This window comes from Halichoerus grypus, chromosome 4 (assembly GCF_964656455.1).
Source record: "Halichoerus grypus chromosome 4, mHalGry1.hap1.1, whole genome shotgun sequence".
NCBI lineage: Eukaryota > Metazoa > Chordata > Mammalia > Carnivora > Phocidae > Halichoerus > Halichoerus grypus.
In genome coordinates this window covers 101,334,154-101,358,941 of record NC_135715.1, presented here as the reverse complement: position 1 = coordinate 101,358,941, position 24,788 = coordinate 101,334,154, and the positions used below count along the sequence as shown (strand labels likewise).

At 39.1% G+C, this 24,788-nt stretch overlaps 1 protein-coding gene across 1 annotated transcript in view; it reads right to left on the bottom strand.

Moving 5' to 3' along the window:
* Window positions 1-14,268: 14,268 nt before the first annotated feature.
* Window positions 14,269-24,788, bottom strand: part of ACMSD (aminocarboxymuconate semialdehyde decarboxylase) — a 67,865-nt gene continuing 57,345 nt past the window's right edge. Inside the window, exons 9-10 of the mRNA XM_078070714.1 lie at window positions 18,148-18,246; window positions 14,269-14,353 (exon numbers count right to left, since the gene is read on the bottom strand). Of these exons, the coding sequence (XP_077926840.1) occupies window positions 14,291-14,353; window positions 18,148-18,246 (162 nt within the window). The 3' untranslated portion in view covers window positions 14,269-14,290. The remainder of the gene's footprint in view (window positions 14,354-18,147; window positions 18,247-24,788) is intronic.

Here is a 24,788-nt window from a genome sequence, read left to right as displayed (position 1 = left end):
CTCTAGGACTCGAATGTTTGTTTCATTCCCCAGATTAGGGAAGTTCTCAGCTACGATTTGCTGAAATACATCTTCTAGCCCTCTCTCTCTCTCCACTCCCTCCAGGATTCCAATGATTCTGACATTGGAACACCTCATGGTGTCACTTATTTCTCTGATTCTATTTTCATGGATTCTGAGTTGTTTTTCCCTGGCCTCCTCTTTTCCCTTTTTATCTATTATACTGTCTTCCAGATTGCTTATTCTCTCTTCTGTCTCAGTTACCCTAGCTGTTAGATTATGTAGATTGGATTGGATCTCATTGATAGCATTTTTAAGTTCTGCCAATTCCCCTTTTATTTCTGCCCTTAGAGACTCTATGTTGCCATTAATTGATTTCTCCATTCTAGCCATTGTCTTCACAATTGCTAGCCTGAATTCCATCTCCGACATCTTGGTTATATCTGCATCCATTTGTAAATCTGCAGCATAAGTCATAATCTCTGAGTCTTTTCTGTTTTGGGGGCTCCTCCTCCTAGTTATTCTGTTGATGGGTGTTTGAGGGAATGTATAGAGTCCAAATTATTGACCAGAACCCAAGCAAGATGCACCTGTTTTCTTGGGACCTTAGGGTTGCTGGCCTCTTGTTTTCCCAGCCTGTCTTCTGGGGGAGGGGCCTGCCGCGCTGTTACTCAGGCAACCCTGTTTGGGCGGAGTTGCCCTGCGCCCCTGTGGCGGGGGATGGGCTCAGTGGGAATCAGTCTTTGGGGCTTTTGTTCTCTGGCGCCTTTCCCTGGCGGCTTTCCGCGTCTCTTCCGCGAGTCAGAGCAGAAGAGACCGTTTCCAACCCTCTGCCTCAGAGCAGAGAGACCTCAGTCTGTTCTTCAGTGAGCTCTCCAGGCCACACTGTCTCCGTTTCTGTCCGTGCTGCTATAAACTGCAGCGTCCTGGGTTGTGCACCCCTCGGCAGCGCTCCCAGTCCTGCCTCCAGGTCGGGACACGTTTCTGCCCTTTGTGCTTCTAAAACCGCCAGCTGCTCCCAGTTCGCGCGCACGCGACTCCACCGCTTGGGGTTCCGGCCCCGGGGACTGCAGTTCGCGTGCGCGCGACTCCGCCGCTCCCCGCTCGGGGTTTCCACCCTGGGGGTTGCAGTTCACCGGCGCGACCTGGGCGCACCAGATTTCTGTCTCGGAGGCTGCAGTTCGCGTGCGCATGACCGTCGCTCCGGTTTTTGTCCGGGGGGCTGCGGTTCGCGCGCGCGACCCCGCTGGTCTGATTTTCCACCCCAGGGGCTGCCCTAAAGTTCTTTCCTGATGCTACCGCTCTGCGAGTCTGTGCCCTGTCCACAGCGCACGAGGCTGTCACTCACCGGTGGTGTAGGATCCCCACGTCCAGGCACCCCCCCCGCTGCGTTTATCCTCCGATAGCTGCCCGCAGAATCACGGCTCTCTGCTTCGTACCTCAAAACCAACTGCCTGCGATATTCTGTTTGTAGAGATCCAGATCTTCTTACATCTCAGGCTGGTTTCGTGGGTGCTCAGAGTGGTCTGGTAGATATCCAGCTCAATTCCGGGGACCAGTTGAAATAGGGTCCCCTACTCCTCCGCCATCTTTCCCCCAACCGACAGATAAAATTCTTTAACTGACCTGTGGTGCCACATGATCTTGCCACTTACCACATTTGCCAAAAATGTCTTGCTTTCTCACCTCCAGCCTCAGTGGTCTTATTTCTTGCTGTGTTTTCCCTCCTGCCATAAGGTTTTCATTTATGCTGCTCCCTCTGTCTTGAATACTCTTCTCTCTCTCCTCTTCACCTCTTTACCGTTACCTCTCACCTCTTGCTTCCGATCACAGCTCAAGCAACATTTCTTCTGAATAGGCTCTTCCCAATTGTGATTAGGCCAAGTGTCTTTTTATAAGCTTTCTACCCCCATGTGCCTCTCCTTCCCAGCTCTTGTTTTGGTAGCAATTTTATATCCGTTTTTTGCTTAACTGATACCTGTCTCCCTCACTAGATTATAAGCACAATTGAGGGTTCTTGCATGTAAAAACAAACGGGATCCCAGCACCTATAATGATTCTTGGCACTAAATAAGCCCTCAATAAATACTGTTGAACACATGTGAATGAGTAAATAAGTGGGTGAAGGCATAGAGCCTTCTCTCAAGGCAGTCCCGGTCTAATGGGAAGATAGCAATTGCAATTCAAAATGAGAGGTGTGTTCTTTACAGATATCAGGGGGAAGATATAGATTAATGAAATCCAAAAGCCTAGGAACCACCACTTTAGGTCCTGAGGAATTTTGAGAGAGAGGATAATGTGATCTGAAATGTAATTTGGAAATTTTCCTGTGGCAAGACTAAGTCCAGAGGCAGAGGTATATATAAGAGATTATTTCACTAGTCCTGGTGAGAGATGCGAACCTGAATTTAGTTGGAAAATATGGGGAAGAAAAAAGAGATAAGAAGTGGAAGATGTAAAAGTGGTAGAAACTATTGGATTTAATGGCAGATTTAATATGGATGAAGGAGAGAATTTAGGTGACTGGGTGATGCTATTAATCAGAGTTGGGACTGTAGGAAGTGGAATTAAATTTGTGGATAAAGTGATTGAGTTACACTTGGGGCATATGATTCTGTAAAATAGCATAGCATTGTAGCTTTGTTTTTTTTTATGCCTAAAGCTCTTAGTACTTCTTGAAACTTTGTCTTCCCTTGACTTCCACATTTTCCTGGTTTTCCTCCTTCCTCACTGGGCGTTACTCAGTTCCCAATGCTAGCTCCTCCCTCTGACCTCCAAGTGTTGGTAATTTCAAGAATTAGTCCTGGGTTCTTTTGATTATGTGCTCTACTTTTTCTCCCAGTGATATAATCCAGTCTCATTTCTTTAAATACCTTTTATACACTGATGACCTCTCCCTAGCCTCTCTCCTGAACTTTCCAGACTAGTATACCCAACTGTTTACTGGACATTCCTACTTAAATGCCTAAGAAGCATCTGAAATTTAACAAGTCCAACAACAGAACTATTGATTCTCTTCCATCCCAAACCTATTTCTCCCATAGTCTTCCCATCATGGTAAATGGTAATAAATCTACTCAGATGCTCAAGTGAAAAAAACCCCCAAAAAACCAACCTAGGACTCCGTGTCTAAAATATGGATGAGTTTAATACCATCAACTACATCTCAGAGGCTAAATGTCCCCAGAATTATTGCACAGAAGAGTCATAGTTGGAAAGCCCTTCTTTATATCTAGATTAAAGAGGAATTCACTTATCTTTTCTTCTAGTGCCTGCATAGTTTCCTTTTCTTTAAAAATTTTTTAAATTTGATTTTTTATTGAAATATAGTTGACACACAATGTTACATTAGTTTCAGGTGTACAACACAGTGACTCAACAAGTCTATACAATTTGCGCTGCTCATCACAAGTGTAGCCACCAACTGTCACCATGCAGCACTATTACAGTACCATTGACTATATTCCCCATGCTGTACCTTTTATTCCTGTGACCCTTTTCTCTTTTTTTAAATTGGAGTATAGTTGGCATACAATATTATATTAGTTTCAGGTGTGCAGCACAGTGATTCAACAATTCTATGCAAAATGCTCACCATGATAAGTGTAGTAACCATCTATTACCATACAGAGTTATTACAATATTATTGCTATATTCCCTATGCTGTACTTTTCATTCTCATGACATTTATTTTATAACTGGAAGTTTGTACCTCTTAATCCCCTTCACCTATTTTTCCTATTGCCCACTCCCCTCTCCTCTGGCAATCACCAGTTTGTTCTCTGTATTTATGAGTCTGTTTCTGATTGTGTGTGTGTGTGTGTTTTATTCTACATATGAGTGAAATCATGCAGCATTTGTTTTTCTCTGACTTATTTCAGTTAGCATAACACCCTCTTGGTCCATCCATGTTGTCATGAATGGCAAGATTTCATTCTTTTTAATGGCTGAGTAATATTCTATGCCATGGTGTGCGTGCATGTGCATGCATGGGTATAATATACATTATATATACTGTTATATATATTATGCATATACACACAATGGAATATTATATATGTTATATGTGTAATTGAATATATAATATGTAACATGTGTTTATACACACATACTCACTACTTTATCCATTTATTTATCAGTGAAAACTTGGGTTACTTCCATATCTTGGTCATTGTAAATAAGGCTGCAGTGAATACAGAGGTGCATATATCTTTTTGAATTAGTGTTTCCATTTTCTTCAGGTAAATATGCAGAAGTGGGATTACTGGATCATATGGTATTTTTATTTTTAGTATTTGAGGAACTTCCATACTGTTTTCCAGAGTGGCTCACCAATTTACATTCCCAACAACAGTGCATGAGGGTTTCCTTTTCTCTACACCCTCACCAACACTTGTTATTTCTTGTTTTTTTTATTTCAGTCATTCTGACTGGTGTGAGGTGATACTTCATTTTGGTTTGGATATGCATTTCTCTGGTGATTAGTGATGTTGATCATGTGTCATTGGCCACCTGTATGTCTTTATTTTGAAAAATGTCTATTCAGGACTTCTGCCTACACACACACATACACACACACACACACATATTTATTTATTTGAGACAGAGAGAGTGAGCGAGTTGGGGAGGAGCAGAGGGAGAGGGACAAGCAGACTCTATGCTGAGGTCGGAGCCAGTCGTGCGGACCCTAAGATCATGACCTAAGCCAGAACCAAGAATCTGCCATTTAACTGACTGAGCTATCCAGGTGCCCCTATATCAGATTGTATTTTTTTGTGTGTGTTGACATAATTTCCTTTTCTTATAGTTAAATCTTTTACCCAATTCATGTTGGAGTTATTCCTATGTATGATGTGGGAAATGAATCTAATCTTGTAGCATTATTTTCTTTTAATTTTTTTTATTAACATATGATGTATTATTTGTTTCAGGAGTGCAGGTCTGTGATTCATCAGTCTTACACAATTCACAGCACTCACCATAGCACATACTCTCCCCAATGTCCATCACCCAGCCATCCCATCCCTCCCACGCCCCTCCACTCCAGCAACCCTCAGTTTGTTTCCTGAGAGTAAGAGTTTCTTATGGTTTTTCTCCCTCTCTGGTTTTGTCTTGTTTCATTTTTCCCTCCCTTCCCCTATGATCCTTTGTCTTGTTTCTCAAATTCCTCATATCAGTGAGATCATATGATACTTGTCTTTCTCTGATTGACTTCTTTCGCTTCGCATAATACCCTCTAGTTCCATCCATGTTGTTGCAAATGTCAAGATTTCATATTTTTTGATGGCTGCATAATATTCTATTGTGTGTGTGTGTGTGTGTGTGTGTGCATGTGCACACATTGGGGTGCATGTGCCCCTTCAGATCACTACATTTGTATCTTTGGGGTAAATACCCAGTAGTACAATTGCTGGGTCATAGGGTAGCTCTATTTTCAACTTTTTGAGGAACCTCCATACTGTTTTCCAGAGTGGCTGCACCAGCTTCCATTCCCACCAACAGTGTAGGAGGGTTCCCCTTTCTCCACATCCTCACCAACATCTGTCGTTTCCTGACTTGTTAATTTTAGCCATTCTGACTGGTGTGAGGTGGTATCTCATTGAGGTTTTGATTTGTATTTCCATGATGCCAAGCGATGTTGAGCACGTTTTCATGTGTCTGTTGGCCATTTGGATGTCTTCTTTGCAGAAATGTCTGTTCATGTCTTCTGCCCATTTCTTGATTGAATCATTTGTTCTTTGGGTTAGATACTAGCCCTTTATTTGATATGTCATTTGCAAATATCTTCTCCCATTTGTCGGTTGTCTTTTGGTTTTGTTGACTGTTTCCTTTGCTGTGCAAAAGCTTTTTATCCTGATGAAGTCCCAATAGTTCATTTTTGCCCTTGCTTCCCTTGCCTTTGGCGATGTTTCTAGGAAGAAGTTGCTGCAGCTGAGGTCGAAGAGGTTGCAGCCTGTGTTCTCCTCAAGGGTTTTGATGGATTCCTGTCTCACATTTAGGTCTTTCATCCATTTTGAGTCTATTTTTGTGTGTGGTGTAAGGAAATGGTCCAGTTTCGTTCTTCTGCATGTGGCTGTCCAATTTTCCCAACACTATTTGTTGAAGAGACTGTCTTTCCATTGGACATTCTTCCCTGCTTTGTCGAAGATTAGTTGACCATAGAGTTGAGGGTCCATTTCTGGGCTCTCTATTCTGTTCCATTGATCTATGTGTCTGTTTTTGTGCCAGTACCATACTGTCTTGATGATGACAGCTTTGTAATAGACCTTGAAGTCCGGAATTGTGATGCCGCCAGCTTTGCTTTTCTTTTTCAACATTCCTCTGGCTATTTGGGTCTTTTCTGGCTCCATACAAATTTTAGGATTATTTGTTCCATTTCTTTGAAAAAAGTGGATGGTATTTTGATAGAGATTGCATTGAATGTGTAGATTGCTCGAGGTAGCATAGATATTTTCACAATATTTGTTCTTCCAATCCATGAACATGGAACGTTTTTCCATTTCTTTGTGTCTTCCTCCATTTCTTTCATGAGTATTCTATAGTTTTCTGAGTACAGACCCTTTGTCTTTTTGGTTAGATTTATTCCTAGGTATCTTATGGTTTTGGGTGCAATTGTAAATGGGATCAACTCCTTAATTTCTCTTTCTTCTGTCTTGTTGGTGTATAGAAATGCAACTGATTTCTGTGCATTGATTTTATATCCTGACTTTACTGAATTCCTGTATGAGTTCTAGCAGTTTTGGGGTGGAGTCTTTTGGGTTTTCCACATAAAGTATCATATCATCTGCAAAAAGTGAGATTTTCACTTCTTTGTCAATTCGGATGCCTTTTATTTCTTTTTGTTGTCTGATTGCTGAGGCTAGGACTTCTAGTACTATGTTGAATAGCAGTGGTGATAGTGGACATCCCTGCCGTGTTCCTGACCTTACAGGGAAAAGCTCTCAGTTTTTCCCCATTGAGTATGATATTCGCTGGAGGATATTCATAGTTGGATTTTATGATATTGAGGTATGTAACCTCTATCCCTACACTGTGAAGAGTTTTAATCAAGAAAGGATGCTGTACTTTGTCAAATGCTTTTTCTGCATCTATTGAGAGGATCCTATGGTTCTTTTTCTTGCTTTTATTAATGTATTGTATCACATTGATTGATTTGCAGATGTTGAACCAACCTTGCAGCGCAGGAATAAATCCCTCTTGGTTGTGGTGAATAACTCTTTAATGTACTGTTGGATCTATTGGCTAGTATTTTGGTGAGAATTTTTGCATCCATGTTCATCAGGGATATTGGTCTGTAGTTCTTTTCGATGGGGTCTTTGTCTGGTTTGGGGATAAAGGTAATGGTGGCCTCATAAAATGAGTTTGGAAGTTTTCCTTCCATTTCTATTTTTTGGAACAGTTTCAGAAGAATAGGTATTAATTCTTCTTTACATGTTTGGTAGAAATCCCCTGGGAAGCCATCTTGCCCTGGGCTCTTGTTTCTTGGGAGATTTTTGATTTCTGCTTCAATTTCCTTACAGGTTATGGGTCTGTTCAGGTTTTCTATTTCTTCCTGGTTCAGTTTTGGTAGTTTATACATCTCTAGGAATGCATCCATTTCTTCCAGATTGTCTAATTTGCTGGCATATAGTTGCTCATAATATATTCTTATAATTGTATTTCTAAAGTGTTGGTTGTGATCTCTCCTCTTTCATTCATGATTTTATTTATTTGGGTCATTTCTCTTTTCTTTTTGATAAGTCTGGCCAGGGGTTTAATCAATCTTATTAGATTGGTATTATCTTATTAAAGAACCAGCTCCTAGGTTTGTTTATCTGTTCTACTGTTCTTTTGGTTTCTATTTTATTGATTTCTCTCTGATCTTCATTATTTCTCTTCTCCTGCTGTGTTTAAGCTTTATTTGCTGTTCTTTCTCCAGCTCCTTTAGGTGTAGCATTAGGTTGCGTATTTGAGACCTTTCTTGTTTCTTGAGGAAGGCTTGTATTGCTATATGCTTTCCTCTTAGGACCACCTTTGCTGCATCCCAAAAATTTTGAACAGTTGTGTTTTCATTTTCATTTGTTTCCATGAATTTTTTTTAATTCTTCTCTAATTTCCTGGTTGACCCATTCATTCTTTAGTAGGATGCTCTTTAGCCTCCATGTATCTGAGTTCTTTCCGACTTTCCTCTTGTGATTGAGTTCTAGTTTCAAAGCACTGTGGTCCGAAAATATGCAGGGAATGATCCCAATCTTTTGGTACCAGTTGAGACCTGATTTGTGACCTAGGATGTGATCTATTCTGGAGAATGTTCCATGGGCACTAGAGAAGAATGTGTATTCTGTTGCTTTGGGATGGAATGTTCTGAATATATCTGTGAAGTCCATTTGGTCCAGTGTGTCATTTAAAGTCCTTATTTCCTTGTTGATCTTTTGCTTAGATGATCTGTCCATTTCAGTGAGGGGGGTGTTAAAGTCCCCTACTATTATTGTATTGTTGTCGATGTGTTTCTTTGCTTTTGTTATTAATTGGCTTATATAATTGGCTGCTCCCATGGTAGGGGCATAGATATTTACAATTGTTAGATTTTCTTGTTGGATAGACCCTTTAAGTATGATATAATGTCCGTCCTCATCTCTTATTACAGTCTTTGTTTTAAAATCTAATTTGTCTGATATAAGGATTGCCACCCCAGCTTTCTTTTGATGGTCATTAGCATGGTAAATGGTTTTCAACCCCCTCAGTTTCAATCTGGAGGTGTCTTTGGGTCTAAAATGAGTCTCTTGCACACAGCATATCAGTGGGTCTTGTTTTTTTATCCAGTCTGATACCCTGTGTCTTTTGATTGGGGCATTTAGCCCATTTACATTCAGGGTAACTTGAAAGATAGGAATTTAGTGCCATTGTTTGCCCATAAGGTGAATGTTACTGTATATTGTCTGTGTTCCTTTCTGGTCTATGATACTTTCAGGCTCTCTCTTTGCTTAGAGGATCCCTTTCAATATTTCTTGTATGTCTGGTTTTGTGTTTGCAAATTCTTTTAGTTTTTGTTTGTCCTGGAAGCTTTTTATCTCTCCTGTTTTCAATGACAGCCTAGCTGGATATAGTATTCTTGGCTGCATATTTTTCTCATTTAGTCCTCTGAATATATCATGCCAGTCCTTTCTGGCCTGCCAGGTCTCTGTGGATAGGTCTGTTGCCAATCTAATGTTTCTACCATTGTAGGTTACAGACCTCTTGTCCCGAGCCGCTTTCAGAATTTTCTCTTTGTATATGAGACTTGTGAGTTTTAGTATTAGATGTCGGGGTGTTGACCTATTTTTATTGATTTTGAGGGGGGTTCTCTGTGCCTCCTGGATTTTGATACCTGTTTACTTCCCCAAGTTAGGGAAGTTCTCTGCTATAATTTGCTCCAATATACCTTCTGCCCCTCTCTCTTTCTTCTTCTTCTGGGATCCCAATTATTCTAGTGTTGTTTTGCTTTATGGTATCACTTATCCTTTGAAAATTCTCCCCTCGTGATCCAGTTGTTTATCTCTCTTTTTCTCAGCTTCTTTATTCTCCATTATTTGGTCTTGTCTATCACTAATTCTCTCTTCTGCCTCATTTATCCTAGCGGTTAGAGCCTCCATTTTTGATTGCACCTCATTAATAGCCTTTTTGATTTCGACTTGTTTAGATTTTAGTTCTATGCTTTTTTTCAAGCCCAGCTAGTATCTTTATAATTGTCATTCTGAACTCTAGTTCCGACATCTTACTAATGTCTGTGTTGATTAGGTCCCTGGCAGTTGGTACTGCCTCTTCTTCTTCTTTTTTTTTTTTTTTGAGGTTTTTCCATCTTGTCACTTTGTCCAGAGGAGAATAGATGAATGAGAGAATAAAATGCTAAGAGGGTAAAAACGACTGCAGAAATATATACACTAAACAAATGAGAAGAGGGGCGCCTGGGTGGCTCAGTCATTAAGCGTCTGCCTTCGGCTCAGGTCATGATCCCAGGGTCCTGGGATCGAGCCCCGCATTGGGCTCCCTGCTTGTCGGGAAGCCTGCTTTTCCCTCTCCCACTCCCCTTGCTTGTGTTCCCTCTCTCACTGTGTCTCTCTCTGTCAAATAAATAAATAAAATCTTAAAAAACAAAACAAAACAAAAAACAAATGAGAAGAGAGCCAAAACCAGGGGGAAAAGAAAGGGAAAAAAAAAAAAGAATATGATCAGACTGTTAATAGAATAGATAGAGCCATACACTAGATTTTGGGTGTATTTGGTCTGTTAGAATAAATTGCCTCCCAAAATTTTAAAGAAAGAAAAACTTATATATATACAAAAATAAGGGTAAGTACGGTGAAGGGATGGAATATGAATGTAAAGATGAAAATTATAAAAGATTTTAAAAAAGGAATTGTTACGATAAGAATTGGTTGAAAAAAGAATAAAAAAAAATTTAAAAAAAGAATGTGATCAGGTGGGAGACTAGGACAACGTCATACACTAGATTTAGGGTATATTTTGGTCTCTTAGAAGAAACTGTATCCCAAAATCTTAAAGAAAGAAAAAAAATATATATATATATATACAAAAAATAAGGTTAAATACAATGAAGGGATGGAATATGACTGTAAAAATGAAAATTAAGAAAGGTCCTAAAAAAGGAATTGATAAGTTGGTTGAAAAAGGAAATAAGAAAAATTTAACTAGAAAAATAGAAAAAAAATAAAGAAAATTAAAAAAATTAACTTTGAAAGAGTAAAGAATCATGGTAAAAAAGCCATGAATTCTTTGTGCTGTATTCCCCTAGCACTGGAGTTCTGCCGTTCTCATTGATCGGTAAACTTGGTCTTGGCTGGCTGTTCTCGTTGATCTTCTGGGGGAGGGGCCTGTTGCCGTGGTTCCCAAATGTCTTTGCCGGAGGCGGAATTGCCCCGCCATTGCCGGGTCAGGGCTAAGTAATCTGCTCGGGTTCGCTCTCGGGAGCTTTTGTTCCCTGCAAGCTTTCCGTACAGCTTTGGAGGACGAGAGTGAAAATGGCGGCCTCCCAATCTCCACCTCGGAGGAGCCGAGAACTCAGGGCCCTGCTCCTCAGTGCACCCCCAGAGAAAAGGAGTCACTCCCGTCTCCCTGGTCTCCAGCCGCACTCCGTGCTTACCCGGCCTGTGACCGAGTGTTTCTATCTCTGGCACCCGAGCCCCTGTGGAGTCTCCAAACCCAGCAGATCCCTGCGGTGAGCTCCCGTGCCGCTCCTCCCCGGGGAGGAAAGAGAGTCTCCCCTGATCTGCCACTTGTTGGGTCCCTGCTGGAGGAGCAGTGGCCCGATTGTGCCGCGGATCACGGTTTATGGCAGCCCCGAGCTGAGAGCCCACTCCTTGGCTCTGTCTTTGCAGCCGGCTTCCCCACTCTGATACCTGGGAGCTCCGCTGCACTCAGGCACCCCCGGTCTTTCTGTGACTCCAAGGGCCTGAGACCACACTGTCTCACGAGGGTTCCACCCCCCGCTTAGCCACTGGAGTGACTTCCCTCAGTGGAGCAGACTTCTAAAAGTTCCGATTTTGTGCTCCGCTGCTCTGTCACTTGCTGGTAGTGGCTGACGGAGGCCCCCTCCCCCACCGTCTATCCTCCCGAATATCGCCTCGGATTCACTTCTCCGCACGTCCCACCTTCCAGAAAGTGGTCGCTTTTCTGTTCAGAGAGTTGCTGCTATTCTTTTCTTTGATCTCCTATTGAGTTTGTAGGTGTTCTGAATGGTTTGATAACTATCTAGCTGAATTCCTGGGACCAGACAAAATTTAGGTCTCCTACTCCTCCTCCATCTTGCTCCTCCCCCTTGTAGGATTATTTGTAATGGCAAATATTGGAAATTATATATAATGTCCAAATATAGGAGATTGATGGAACAAAGTATGGTACACACACACACATATAGATAACCTGAGAATCAACCTTGATTTCTTTCCTTCCCTTCTTCCCTCTTCCTCACATTTATCAAGTGCTGTTGGTTCTATCTACAACCACATCTCACTATCCCCATTTTGTTACTCTTGCCCAAGTCACCATTTCTTGCCTTGTCTCCCTACTACCCTTCTTTACCCCCTTAAATAATTGTCTACAGCTCCTAATTTTTTTTTTTAACACATAAGTCAGAGCATATCACAGACCTATTTCAAAAACTCCAATGGCATCCTGTGAAACTTAATATAAAATCTAAATTCTTGCCTATGGCCTAGTTATCAGGCTATCTTTTCAGCTTCACCTCCTACCTCTCTCTTCCTTGCTCACAAACTGCCATAAGCTCTTTCCTGCCTCAGAGGTTTTTCTCTTTGCCTGGAAGGCTCTTCTCCATGGCTATTGCATTCTACCATTTAAGTCTTAGTTTAAAGTCCTCTCTAAAGAGGCTTTATCTGGTTCCACAATTTAATGTTTTATCCCCCTTGCTTCCTCTAGTCACTCTATACATTTCCCTGTTTTAATTTCTTTATAGTGTTTGTCAGCGTAAGAAAAAAATTTCCCTCCCTCCCTCCTTCCTTCCTTCTTTCCTTCCTTCTTCCTTCCCTCCCTGTCTCCATTCCTCCTTTTTCTGTTCTCTCTCCTTTGTTTACTTGTGTTCTTATTCTCCAGATTGTAAGTGTAATCAGAAAAGGAATTTTGTGCTTCTTGTTTACTTTCGTATCCCCACTCCTACAGCCCTTAGATCACACAAACACTCTGTGAGTATGATTATCCTTGTCTCTATCTATCTAATCTGTCTTTATCTGTCTATGATATTGAATAAGGTGCTTAGGTTACTGTTCATAATAAAACAGTGATTTAACACTACATTAAAAGTGTTCAAATATAGAATATATGAAAAATAACAGATGTTTTCCCCAAAGAATGGGGAAGGAAAAAGTAATAACATATGCTTCATGTTGCCATTTTGCTCAACTTTGTTTTTCTTTTTAGGCAAGTTTGGTGGGTGGGTAAAGTCCTAGAAAGCAACAGGAGGAGCAGGAAAAAGAGGGAATACTGAACTAAATAAAGTGAAGATAATGGAATAGGTATAGTTTAGCAAAAGTTAGATCACCTCACATTACATGCCAGTATTCAACTCTTGGTTTTCTGGACTAATAGGATGGAAAAGAACTATGAATGAATCCAAAGCAAGAGGGTCATTTTTTTTTTTTTTTGGAGGTTTTATTTATTTATTTGACAGAGAGAGACACAGTGAGAGAGGCAACATAAGCAGGGGGAGTGGGAGAGGGAGAAGCAGGCTTCCTGCCGAGCAAGGAGCCCGATGCGGGGCTCGATTCCAGGACCCTGGGACCATGACCTGAGCCAAAGGCAGACGCTTAATGACTGAGCCACCCAGGCGCCCCAAGAGGGTCATTTTGAAAAATTGTATTTGGTTTTAGAATTCAGCCAGAGGTACATGAACCACAGATGTTCATCACCCCTCCCAGGACCAAGTTCATTTTCAGCAGCCCAGATGGGACAACCATAAATGAAGTAAGTAGAACAAAGCTACCCTGGTATTTCCTTGCTCAATCTCCATAACTAGCTTTACACATTTTGCTCAGTATTTTAAATTAAAAGAGCTTCTGGTAAAAGTAAATTATAGACTGGAGCTTTTCTTCAGAATAGGTAAGTTCTCATTCTGTCTGAAATCCCTGTTCTTGTAGATTTGCCTCTTTGTCTATTTCCCATCTTCCAACTAGGCTTGTCCATCCTTAGAGACTCAGCCCGAGTTCTGTGAAGATCTGCCCAAGTTTGAACCCAGATGAGTTTTTCTTACTGAAACTTCTGTGCTTCCGATTGTATTGCTTAGTAATTATTCCATGAACATGTGTCTTGCCTCTTTAATTGGACTATAAGCCCTCTAGAGATGATGCAATATATGTATCACTTATTTTTTTGGATTGTAAAGCATTCCCGGCCCAGTTGTGAACTAATGGAGGGTGTTAAAAGTGGATAAAAACGGGTTATTTGGGCCCTATTCACATATACTTGCTCAAAGTGGAGAACCTACCTCAGCCCTCCAGGATGAGTCTGGTGGTTGGTCTTTCTACATATAAATCATTAATGACATTTTGCTTTTTATTTCTGACATTAATTTAAAAAGTGTTGGGAAAATCATTTTTGATTTGTACATAAAATAATGTGCTGTTTTTCAGAATGAAAACATATTCTGTGAGTCATTTTTGTTATGAATAATTTAGAACATTTGTGGATATTCTATTTCTGGGTAAAATAGTTCCAAATAAGATTTTAGTAATGCATGTGTGATACATATTTAAAAACAAAAATAAAATAACTTCTTGAATGTTTGCCTTTGTAGTAAATCCAGTCATTCAAATTGTTTTCTTTCAAGGCCCAAAAATGCTAGGGCATTGCCAGCTTTGAGTTTATCCTGCAAAAGAAAAGAAAGGTTCTATTTAAAGTATTATTTAATGGTTATTTCAAAATACTTTACTGAGTGTCTTTATCAGGTTTTTTTTTTTTTTAAAGATTTTATTTGTTTGACAGAGAGAGACACAGCGAGAGAGGGAGCACAAGCAGGGGGAGTAGGAGAGGGAGAACAGACTTCCCACTGAGCAGGGAGCCCGATGCAGGGCTCGATCCCAGGACCCTGGGATCATGACCTGAGCTGAAGACAGACACTTAGCGACTGAGCCACCCAGGTGCCCCTTTATCAGGTTTTTAAAAGATGAATTTCCCAATGTGAGAGAAAAAGTTTAGCAGGTTAAACAATGAATCTCTTGACCCCTGTCTGCCCCACTATTTAAAATCTAAGTTTGAAACTTGGTCATGGGAAGAAAGGAGAATTATAAGGGGGAAAGCCCTCTTAGGAAAAAATGCCTTATTTCGAAACCTATATAGGACCCTCTAATGGGTTTCAAGGACTATTTAGAGACAAATACAGTTGACCCTTGAACAACATGAGTTTGAACTGTGGAAGTCCACATACGTGAGGATTTTTTTCAATAAATATATTGGAAAATTCTTTGGAGATTTGTGACAATTTGAAAAAACTCACAAACTGTGTAGCCTAGAAGTAAAAAATTGTAGAAAGTTAGATATTGTAAGAATACAGTGTATAATACAAGTAAGATACAAAATATGTGTTAATCAACTATGTTATCGGTAAGGCTTTTGGTCAACAGCAGGCTATTAATAGTTAAGTTTTTGGGGAGCCAAAGGTTATATGTGGATTTTGATGTAGGGGTCAACACCCCTAACTCTTGTGTTGTTCAAAGGTCAACTTCATAGAGAAAAGGTACAGGTTAGGTCTGTGGGACAGATGAGCTGGAAATAGTGCCCAGAAGTCATGTAGATATCCTCCAGTTTTTAGACATATGTGTTGTCCCTTCACATGGCCATGAATAAAAGGTAAGCTCTTTTGGCACAAGAGAAGTGATAGATGAAGCACCTCAGAATATGGTACAAATATGTAAATTTATAGATTTCAGATGAAAAAAAGGACTGCCAAATTCTTCCTCACTTTCTTCCCAGTTATAGACTAGGTCAACCCCACAGCAAAAGCTCCTGTGACCTGGGGCGCCTGGGTGGCTCAGTTGATTAAGCATGTGCCTTCAGCTCAGGGCATGATCCTGGAGGCCTGCATCAGGCTCCCTGCGCAGTGCGGAGTCTGCAGCTCCCTCTGCCCCTCCCCTGCTCATGTGTGCATGCTCCCTTCCTCCCTTTCTCTCTCTTTCTCTCTCAAATAAATGAATAAAATCTTAAAAAAAAATCTTGTGAGTTAAGGGGGTAACTTACTTGATATATGTCCAGCTTGCAAAGGGCACCATGTAGCTGAGAGTAGAAGGAAACATGTATGGGGTTGTGTAAAGTCTCTGGATATTAATGTGTCTCTATATATTTTGATCACTTCAGTGTTCTTACACAGCCTTGGACAGTGGGGGATTTGAGGCAGGGACTTCTTACTCAGGGTTCTTCCCTGATACACACTTGGGCCATCCCCATCTTAAAGGAGGATTTAGAAGTGACTATTGTTGCTCTGAGAAAACTGTTTGCTTTACTTTTAAAAATATGTTGGTACCAACTATCGTTTGAAGAAGATACATTTTGGCATGTCAGATTTGGGGTTGGGTCCATGTGCTATAATCTAACAGTTAATATTGCCTTTGGCAAATCACCCAGCACCCAAATCTTGTTTTCCTCCTCTGCATCTACATGGTGGAATACATCTGCCTGTCTACCTCCCAGTGTTGTTGTGGTCATCAAATGGGTTTATTGTGTCTAAAAATTTTTTAGTGAAATTTACCTTTATGTGGCTCAAAATTCAAAGGGTATAAAATGGATGCCTCCTTTCACTACTGCCACCCAACCAGTACTTTTTCTTTCTAGAGTTACCAGTTTCTTGTCTGTTTTCCCAGAATATTTTATGCATATATAAGCAAATACTTATATTTAGGTATATGGACGTTTTTTACAAATAGATAGTGTATTATACACAAATGGAAGTACAATGTATGCGTTGTTTTGTACCTTGCTTTTTAAACTTAAGATACTTTGGAAATTGATTTTTAATTTTTTTATGGCTACATACATTCCATTGTATGGATATATTATTTATTTAACTATTTCTCTCTGAAAACTAGATTGTTTTCAATCTTTTATTATAAACAATTTTACAGTAACCTTGTACAGAATGTCATGAATTTGTGAGTATAACATTTTCATGTAAGATTTTTTTTAAAACTTTGACCTTAAAAGTTATAAGCAGATACAATAAATAACTAGAGGCAAAAATAATAATAGTAATTATTATTATTATTCTGTTAAAGGTTTAATCAGGATACTTAGGGTAATTTGGTTTAAGTTTAATTTTGGCTAAGGGAACTTGGATTCTAGTTTAGAAGAAAGCCAGGAACTATGCAAAAGATTATGACTGAGACTTTTTTTTTTAAAGGTTATTTATTTGAGAGAGAGAATGAGAAATTATTAGTGGGAGGAGGAGCAGAGGGAGAGGGAGAAGCAGACTCCCTGATGAATAGGGAGCCCGATGATGGGAGCTCAGTCTCAGGCCCCCTGGGTCACAACCTGAGCAGAAGGCAGACGCTTAACTGGCTGAGCCACCCAGGCACCCCATGACTGAGAATTTGTAAGATTTGTTAAGAGTTTATATGTTCCTATGTCTTCATCTTTGGCCAAGCTTGACTGCGGTTATGATTGGCAATGAATCCCTTAGGAAGAACTTGTTTTGTTGTGGGGTAGGGGTGGGATAGGAGGGGGATGACAAAGGAGAGGGGATCTGAGGACAGATTCTCATTTTAAACTCATCTTGGTTCATAAGCCAAAGGGGCAGAATAGGCAGTGGCAGCATTATAGTACATTTTAGTATCATTTATCCACCCTAAAAATCAAATGCCAAAAGAAAAAAATCCAGTTACTTGAGAGTTCTGGTTCTTTGAGTCCTTGTTAATCAAGACTTTAATCTCAATATCCGAATAACCAGGATCATTATAATTTTTGAGATTGGTAGATTTGTTACAGAAATGTTAAAAAGAAAAACAGACATTTTTCTTGTTCATCGAACATACAAGCATAAATATATGATTATGATATGCTTCTTTACGGTTTTTGTTCTTGGCTTTATGAATTTAGTTGTACTAGGTTGACTTTCAGCTTTTTAAAAAAAAATTAAAAAAATTTAATTCCAGCGTAGTTAACATAAAGTTAGTTTCAGGTGTACAATGTAGTGATTCACTAGTTCCACTGAGTGCTCTCAAGGTAAATGTACTCTTAATCCCCATCACCTGTTTCACCCCTCCCCCCACCTACCTCCCTTCTGGGAACCATCTGTTTGTTCTCTATAGTTAAGAGTCTGTTTTGTGGTTTGTCTCCTTTTTTCCCTTTGTTTTGTTTCTTGAATTTCACATTGTGAAATGGTATTTGTCTTTCTCTGACCGACTTATTTCACTTAGCATTATACGCTCTAGCTCCAACTGCATTGTTGCAAATGGCAAGATTTCATTCTTTTTTATGGCTGAGTAATATTGCAATGTATATATATACCACATCTTCCTTTGCCCTTTAGTAGTTCCACTATTTCTAGTAACAATTCTAGGAATATTAAGCATAATGTTTCCCTTGTTCTTTGTTGTCGCATATCAAAGTTCTCTGAAACCAAAGAATTAGAGTGGGAAAACTCAGGAAGACCATGAAGTAAAAAGCATATACCTTTGTTTCTGCATCAAATTCTTCTATGGACTCTATCAGTTTCCCAGGTTCCAGCTCCCCTAGTGGAAAGGGGTAATCAGTTCCCAAAATGACTTTATCCTGAAAAAAAATTTTTTAACTGTAACTTTACAGAGCATCAAAGAATCTTCTGTAAATGTAATTATATTTACTTATTACAAGCACTCCTATGATAAAATAAATTCTTTCCAGTTAATAGAAACAAACTGATCTAAAATGTTTAATGGATTCAAAACAGATTCTGACATTTTCTCCAGCAGGTGTCGCTATTGGGTTTCTTAAAGTTGCAAATCAACCCCCCCCATCCTCCCTTTTTTGAATAACTGATATATATATATATATATATATATATAAGAAGCAAGAATTTATTTAATAAAACATGTTGATATCTTCAGATGAAATTAAGGATTCTATATTTCTTAGAATGACACATTGCAATTCATTCCATAATTTTATATTATTTTATTTATTTATTTGAGAGAGAGAGAGAGAGAGAATGAGCAGTGGGGAGGGGCAGAGAGAGAGGGAGAGGCAGACTCCCCGCTGAGCGGGGAGCCCAATGCGGGGCTTGTTCCCAGGACCTGGGGATCATGATCTGGGCCAAAGGCAGACACTTAACTGACTGAGCCACCTAGGTGCCCCTCCCATAATTTTTTTAAAAAAGATTTTATTTTTAAGTAATCTCTACACTCAATGTAGGGCTCAAACTAATGACCCTGAGATCAAGAGTTGCACACTCCACGGACTGAGCCAGCCAGGCGCCCCTGATCCCATAATTTTTGAAAACACACTGGAGTTGAAAAGGAAAAAAATAACAAACAACTGGATGAAAAGTAAAGACAAACAAAAACCAATCCCCAAAGAATTCTTATCTCTATAAACTGAATAGTTGTCTTTTTTTTTTTTTTGAATGATGTTGCTTCGAATCTCCATTTGACACTTTGTACAACAAAGCACACAGGCTTGTCCATCTACAAATATATAAAGCAGTATGTCAAGCAATGTGTTAGAATCTAGATTACCCTGGCCAACCAAACAGAAATGGGCCCTGTCCTCAGAGAACTCATAATCTAGTAAGAAAGAGAGACATTAAATCAATAATGGCAGTCTATCAAAATAAAATAAGAAAAACACATTTTCAACCAGAAATTTTACTTCTAGAAATGTGTTCCACTAATACACATGTAATGGAAATATATACAAGGAAATTAATTGCAACATTATTTGTAGTGGCAAAAGACTAGCAAACTAAATTATAGCATATCTAAAAAATAAAGAGGATTGAGGAATACTTAACACATGTTGAAATGGAATAATCACTAAGTTATATTGTAGAGAGGAATGATGTTGAAGTTATATTGTAAGGAGAAAAAGTCTAGGACAAAGTATCTGCTATGCTCATATTTCTGTTTTTAATAAGGGACCTATAGACACACAAATATACATTTGTATGTATACACTCTATTTCAGGAATGGTACTCAAGAAACAAATAACATTAGTTGCCTCTGGAAAAGAAGATTAGGATTTGGGGATGGAGGAGATCCCTGCCTCCCTTTTTGAAATGTAATTCACAGGGGCACCTGGGTGGCTCTGTTGGTCGGGCATCTGCCTTCGGCTCAGGTTGTGATTCCAGGGTCCTGGGATCAAGTACCCAATCAGGCTCCCTGCTCAGCGGATGGAGTCAGCTTCTCCCTCTCTCTCTCTCTGCCCCTCCCCCTGCTCATGCTCTATCTCTCTCTCTCAAATAAATAAATAAAATCTTAAAAAAAAGAAATGTAATTCACATAACTTAAAATTTAGCCTTTAGAAGTGTATAATTCAGTGAGTTTTAGTGTATTTATGAATTTGTGTAATCATTCCCACCATCTTATTCCAGAACATTTTTATCACTCCAAAGTTAATCCCATACCCATTAGCAGGCACTCTCCATTCCCTCCTTCCTCCCTTCCTAATGTAAACTAATTTATCCTCTCTGTCTATGGAATTGCCTATTCTGGACATTTCTTGTAAATGGAATTGTCATATGTCGTATCTTTTGTTTAGTGTACTGTTTTCAAGGTTCATCCATGTTGTAGTCTAAATCAGTACCTCTTTCCTTTTTAGGTGGGATAATATTCCATTGTATAGATGTACCACATTTTGTTTATCCGCTTATCACATAATGGGCACTTGGGTTGTTTCTACTCTTTGGCTATTATGATAATGTTACTCAGAACATTTTTTTAGATTAACATATAGTGTATTATTAGTTTCAGAGGTAGAGTTCAGTGATTCATCAGTTGTATATAACATCCAGTGCTCATTACATCACATGCCCTCCTTAATGTCCACCATCCAGTTACCGCATCCCCCCACCCACATCCCCTCCAGCAACCCTCAGTTTGTTTTCTATAGTTAAGAGGCTCTTATGGCTTGTCTCCCTCTCTGATTTTGGCTTATTTTATTTTTCCCTCCCTTCCCCTATGATCCTCTGTTTTGTTTCTTAAATTCTGCATATGAGTGAAATCATGATAATTGTTTTTCTTTGGTTGACTTATTTCGCTTAGCATAATACCCTCTAGTGCTCTGAACATTTTTGTATAAGTTTTTACCTGAGCATGTTTTCACTTCTCCTGGATATACACTTAGGAGTGGAATTGCTGGGTCATATGGTAAGTCCACGTTTAACATTTTGAGGAGCTAGTTTTTCACAGTGGTTGCATCATTCCCACAGTGGTTGCATCATTCCCACCAGAAATGCGTGAGGGTTCCAATTTCTCCAAATCCTCATCAATACTTGTTATTGTCCATCTTTTTGATTAAAGCCATCATAGTAGGAATAAAGTAGTATCTCTCTGTGGTTTTGATTTGCACTTCTCTAATGACTAATTATGCTGAACGTCTTTTCATGTGTTCGTTGGCCATTTTTATGTCTTTGTAGAAATATCTATTCTGATACTTTGTGTCGATTCAAGCCCCTACATTTTCTTTTTATAGTTGAGTTGTAAGAATTTTTCAATATTTCTGAATATTAGAGATTTATCAGATATATATTTATAAATATTTTCTTCATTCTGTGGGTTGTCTTTTCACTTTACTAGACATATTTGAAGTACAAAAGTTTTTAATTTTGATGAAGTCTAATTTATCTAATTTTTTCCTATGGTTGCTTATAGTTTTGGTGTCACATTTAAGAAATTATTGCCTGGAGGCACCTGGGTGGCTCAGCTGGTTGAGCATCTGTCTGCCTTTGGCTCAGGTCATGATCCCAGGGTCCTGGGATCAAGCCCTGCTTGGCGGGGAGCCTGCTTCTCCCTCTCCTCCCCACTCATGCTCTCTCTTGCTATCTCTGTCTCTCTGTCTCTCTCTCAAATGAATAAATAAAATCTTAAAAAAAAAAGAAATTATTGCCTAGTCCAAGGTCACAAAGATTTACAACTATATTTTCTTATAAGGTTTGTAGTTTTAGCTTTTCCATTTAGGTATTTGATCTGTTGGAGTTTATTTTTATGTAGGGTGTAAGTAAGGGGTACAACTTAATTTTTTTGCATGTGGATATCCAGTTGTTTCAGTGTTATATGTTCAAAAGACTATTCTTTCCTCATTTAATTGTATTGGCACCTCTGTTCAAAATGTCTCTCCTTATGCTAGTACTACACAGTTTTGACTACTGTAGCTGTGTAGAATGTTTTGGAAATTGGAAGTGTGAGCCCTTCAACTTTGTCCCCCTTTTTCACATTGTTTTGGTTATTCTGGGTCCATTGCTTTTGTATATGAAGTTTAGGATCGGCTTGTCAATTCCTGCAAAAAAAAAAAAAGGCCCCTGGATTTTTGGTAGGGATTGCATTGAATCTGTAGGTCAATGTGGGGGCTATTGCCATTTAACATTATTGAGTTTTCCAATCAATGATCATGGGATGTCTTTTTTTCTTTTTTAAGTTTTTATTTAAATTCCAGTTAGTTATCTTATAGTATAATATTAGTTTCAGGTGTACAGTATAGTGATTCAGCACTTCTATGCATCACCTGGTGCTCATCACAAGTGCACTCCTTAATGAACATGGGATGTCTTTTCATTTATTTAGGTCTCCTTTAGTTTTCTTCAGCAATGTTTTATAGTTTAGTGCCCAAGTCTGGCACTGCTTCAGTTGGATTTATTCCTAAGTATTTCATTCTTTTTGATACTATTATAAATGGAATTGTTTCCTTAATTTCATTTATGAATTATTCATTACTAATGTATTGAAATGCAGTTTTTTTTTTAACATTTATTTATTTGAGAGAAAGCGGGGGAGGGGCAGAGGTAAAGGGAGAGAGAAACTCAAGTAGACTCTGCTGAGTGCGGAGCCCAATGCAGGGCTTGATCCCATGACTCCGAGATCAGACCTGAGCCAAAACCAAGAGTTGGAAGCTTTAACTGTGCCACTCACGCGCCCCTGAAATACAGTTAATTTTTATATATTTATCTGTTACCTACAACCTTGCTGAATCTGTTTAATTATTAGTTTATTTGTGGATTCTTTGGGACTTTCTATATATAAGTTTGTGTCATCTGAAATAATTTTGCTTCTTCCTTTCCAATCTGGATGGCTTTTATTTTTCTTCCCTAATTGCCCTAGCTAGAATCTCCAGTGCAATACTGAATAGAAGTGGTGAGAGCAAAACCTTACAGTTCACCATTAAGTGTGTTAAGGTTAGTCACCCCAGAAAGTTCTCGCATGGCCCTTCATTTAAGATTGTTTCTGGTTTTTGGCTATTTTGAATAAAGCTGCAATGAGCGTTCTTATAAAGTCTTTTTGTGGATATATGTGTTCATTTCTCTTGGATCAATACCTAGGAGTAAAAGATCATAGGAGTATGTAGGAATGTGTTCTGTTAGCATATACTGAAGTTTTGTTGTGCCGTATCTTTTGCCAGGCAGTTTTCAGTCTCTTTCTTTTTAGCACTCTAGTGATGTGTGGTAGTTTCTCATACTGCATTTCCCTGGTGAACTAATGATGTAGAGTGTCTTTATTTATTTACTTATTTTTACCATTTTGAAGAGCATATTTCCTTTTAGTTTGTTCTTTTCTTTCAAGTCTTACTGAGATCAATTAACATGGAACATTGTATTAGTTTAAGGTGTACAACATAATAATTTGACATATGTATGTATTGCAAAATGATTACCACTGTAAGTTTACTTAACGTATATCACCTCACATAGTTACAAATATTTTTTCCTATGATGAGAACTTCTAAGATCTACTCTCTTAGCAGCTTTCTTTCTTTTTTTTTTTTTTAAAGATTTTATTTATTCATTTGACAGAGCGAGAGAGCACAAGCAGGGGGAGCAGCAGACAGAGGGAGAGGGAGAAGCAGGCTTCCCACTGAGCAGGGAGCCCAACCCAGGGCTCGATCCCAGAACCCTGGGATCATGACCTGAGCCGAAGGCAGACAGTTAACCAACTGAGCCACCCAGGCGCCCCACTCTCTTAGCAACTTTCAAATACACAGTACAGTATTGTTAGCTATAGTTACCATGCTGTACATTACATCCCCAGAACTTATCTTACAACTGGATGTTTGGATCTTTTGACCACTTTCACCCGTTTCCCTTGGTATCTTTAAACATGTTTATTGGCTAGTGGTACATCTTTTGCAGAATGGCTGTTGAAGTCTTTTGTCCATTTTAAATTGGATCATTTGTTTTTTTATTATTGAGTTGTAGTAGTTCTTTATTTTGGATGTAAGTCCATTGTCATACATATATTTTATGAATATTTCCACCATTCCGTGGCTTGCCTTTTCACTTAATTTTTCTTATGATGAGATAAAGTATTTAATTTGATGAAGTTTAACTTGTCTTTTTAAAAAATGTTTACTGTTTTCTGTGTCCTGCCCAACAAATTTTTGTTGGCTACCATGTTAAAGAGATATTCTTCTATATTTTTTTCTTGGAGCCTTATAGTTTCAGCTTTATGCTTAGGTGTATGATCCTTCTCAAATTAAGTTTTGTTTATGGTGTGAGGTAAAGTCAAATTTCATTTCCCCGCCCATATGAATATCTACTCGTGCCAGTCCCATTTGTGAGATAGCTTTCCTTTCCTCATTTAGTTGTTTTTGTACATTTGTCAGAAATGAATTGATCATATAAAAGTGAGACTATTTCTGCACTCTTATAGTCTATTCCATCAATCTATTTGCCTGACCTTATGTCAACACCACATTGTGTGGACTGCTATAGCTTTATAGTAGCTCTTAAGTCAGTTAGTGCAAGTCTCCAATTTTACTTTTCTTTTTCTAAATTATTTTGGCTTTCTGGTCCTTCGTATATCCCTATATATTTTGGACTCAGCTTGGATTACATTGAATGTATAGATGAATTTTGAGAGAATTGGCATCTTAATATTGAGTTCTTGGATTCTTAAACACGGTATATCTTTCCATTTATTTAGGTTTTATTTACTTATTTATTTATTTTTAAGATTTTGTTTATTTGAGAGAGAGAGAATGAGAGAGAGAGCACATGAGAGGGGGGAGGGTCAGAGGGAGAAGCAGACTCCCTGCCGAGCAGGGAGCCCGATGCGGGACTCGATCCAGGGACTCCAGGATCATGACCTGAGCCCAAGGCAGTCGCTTAACCAACTGAGCCACCCAGGCG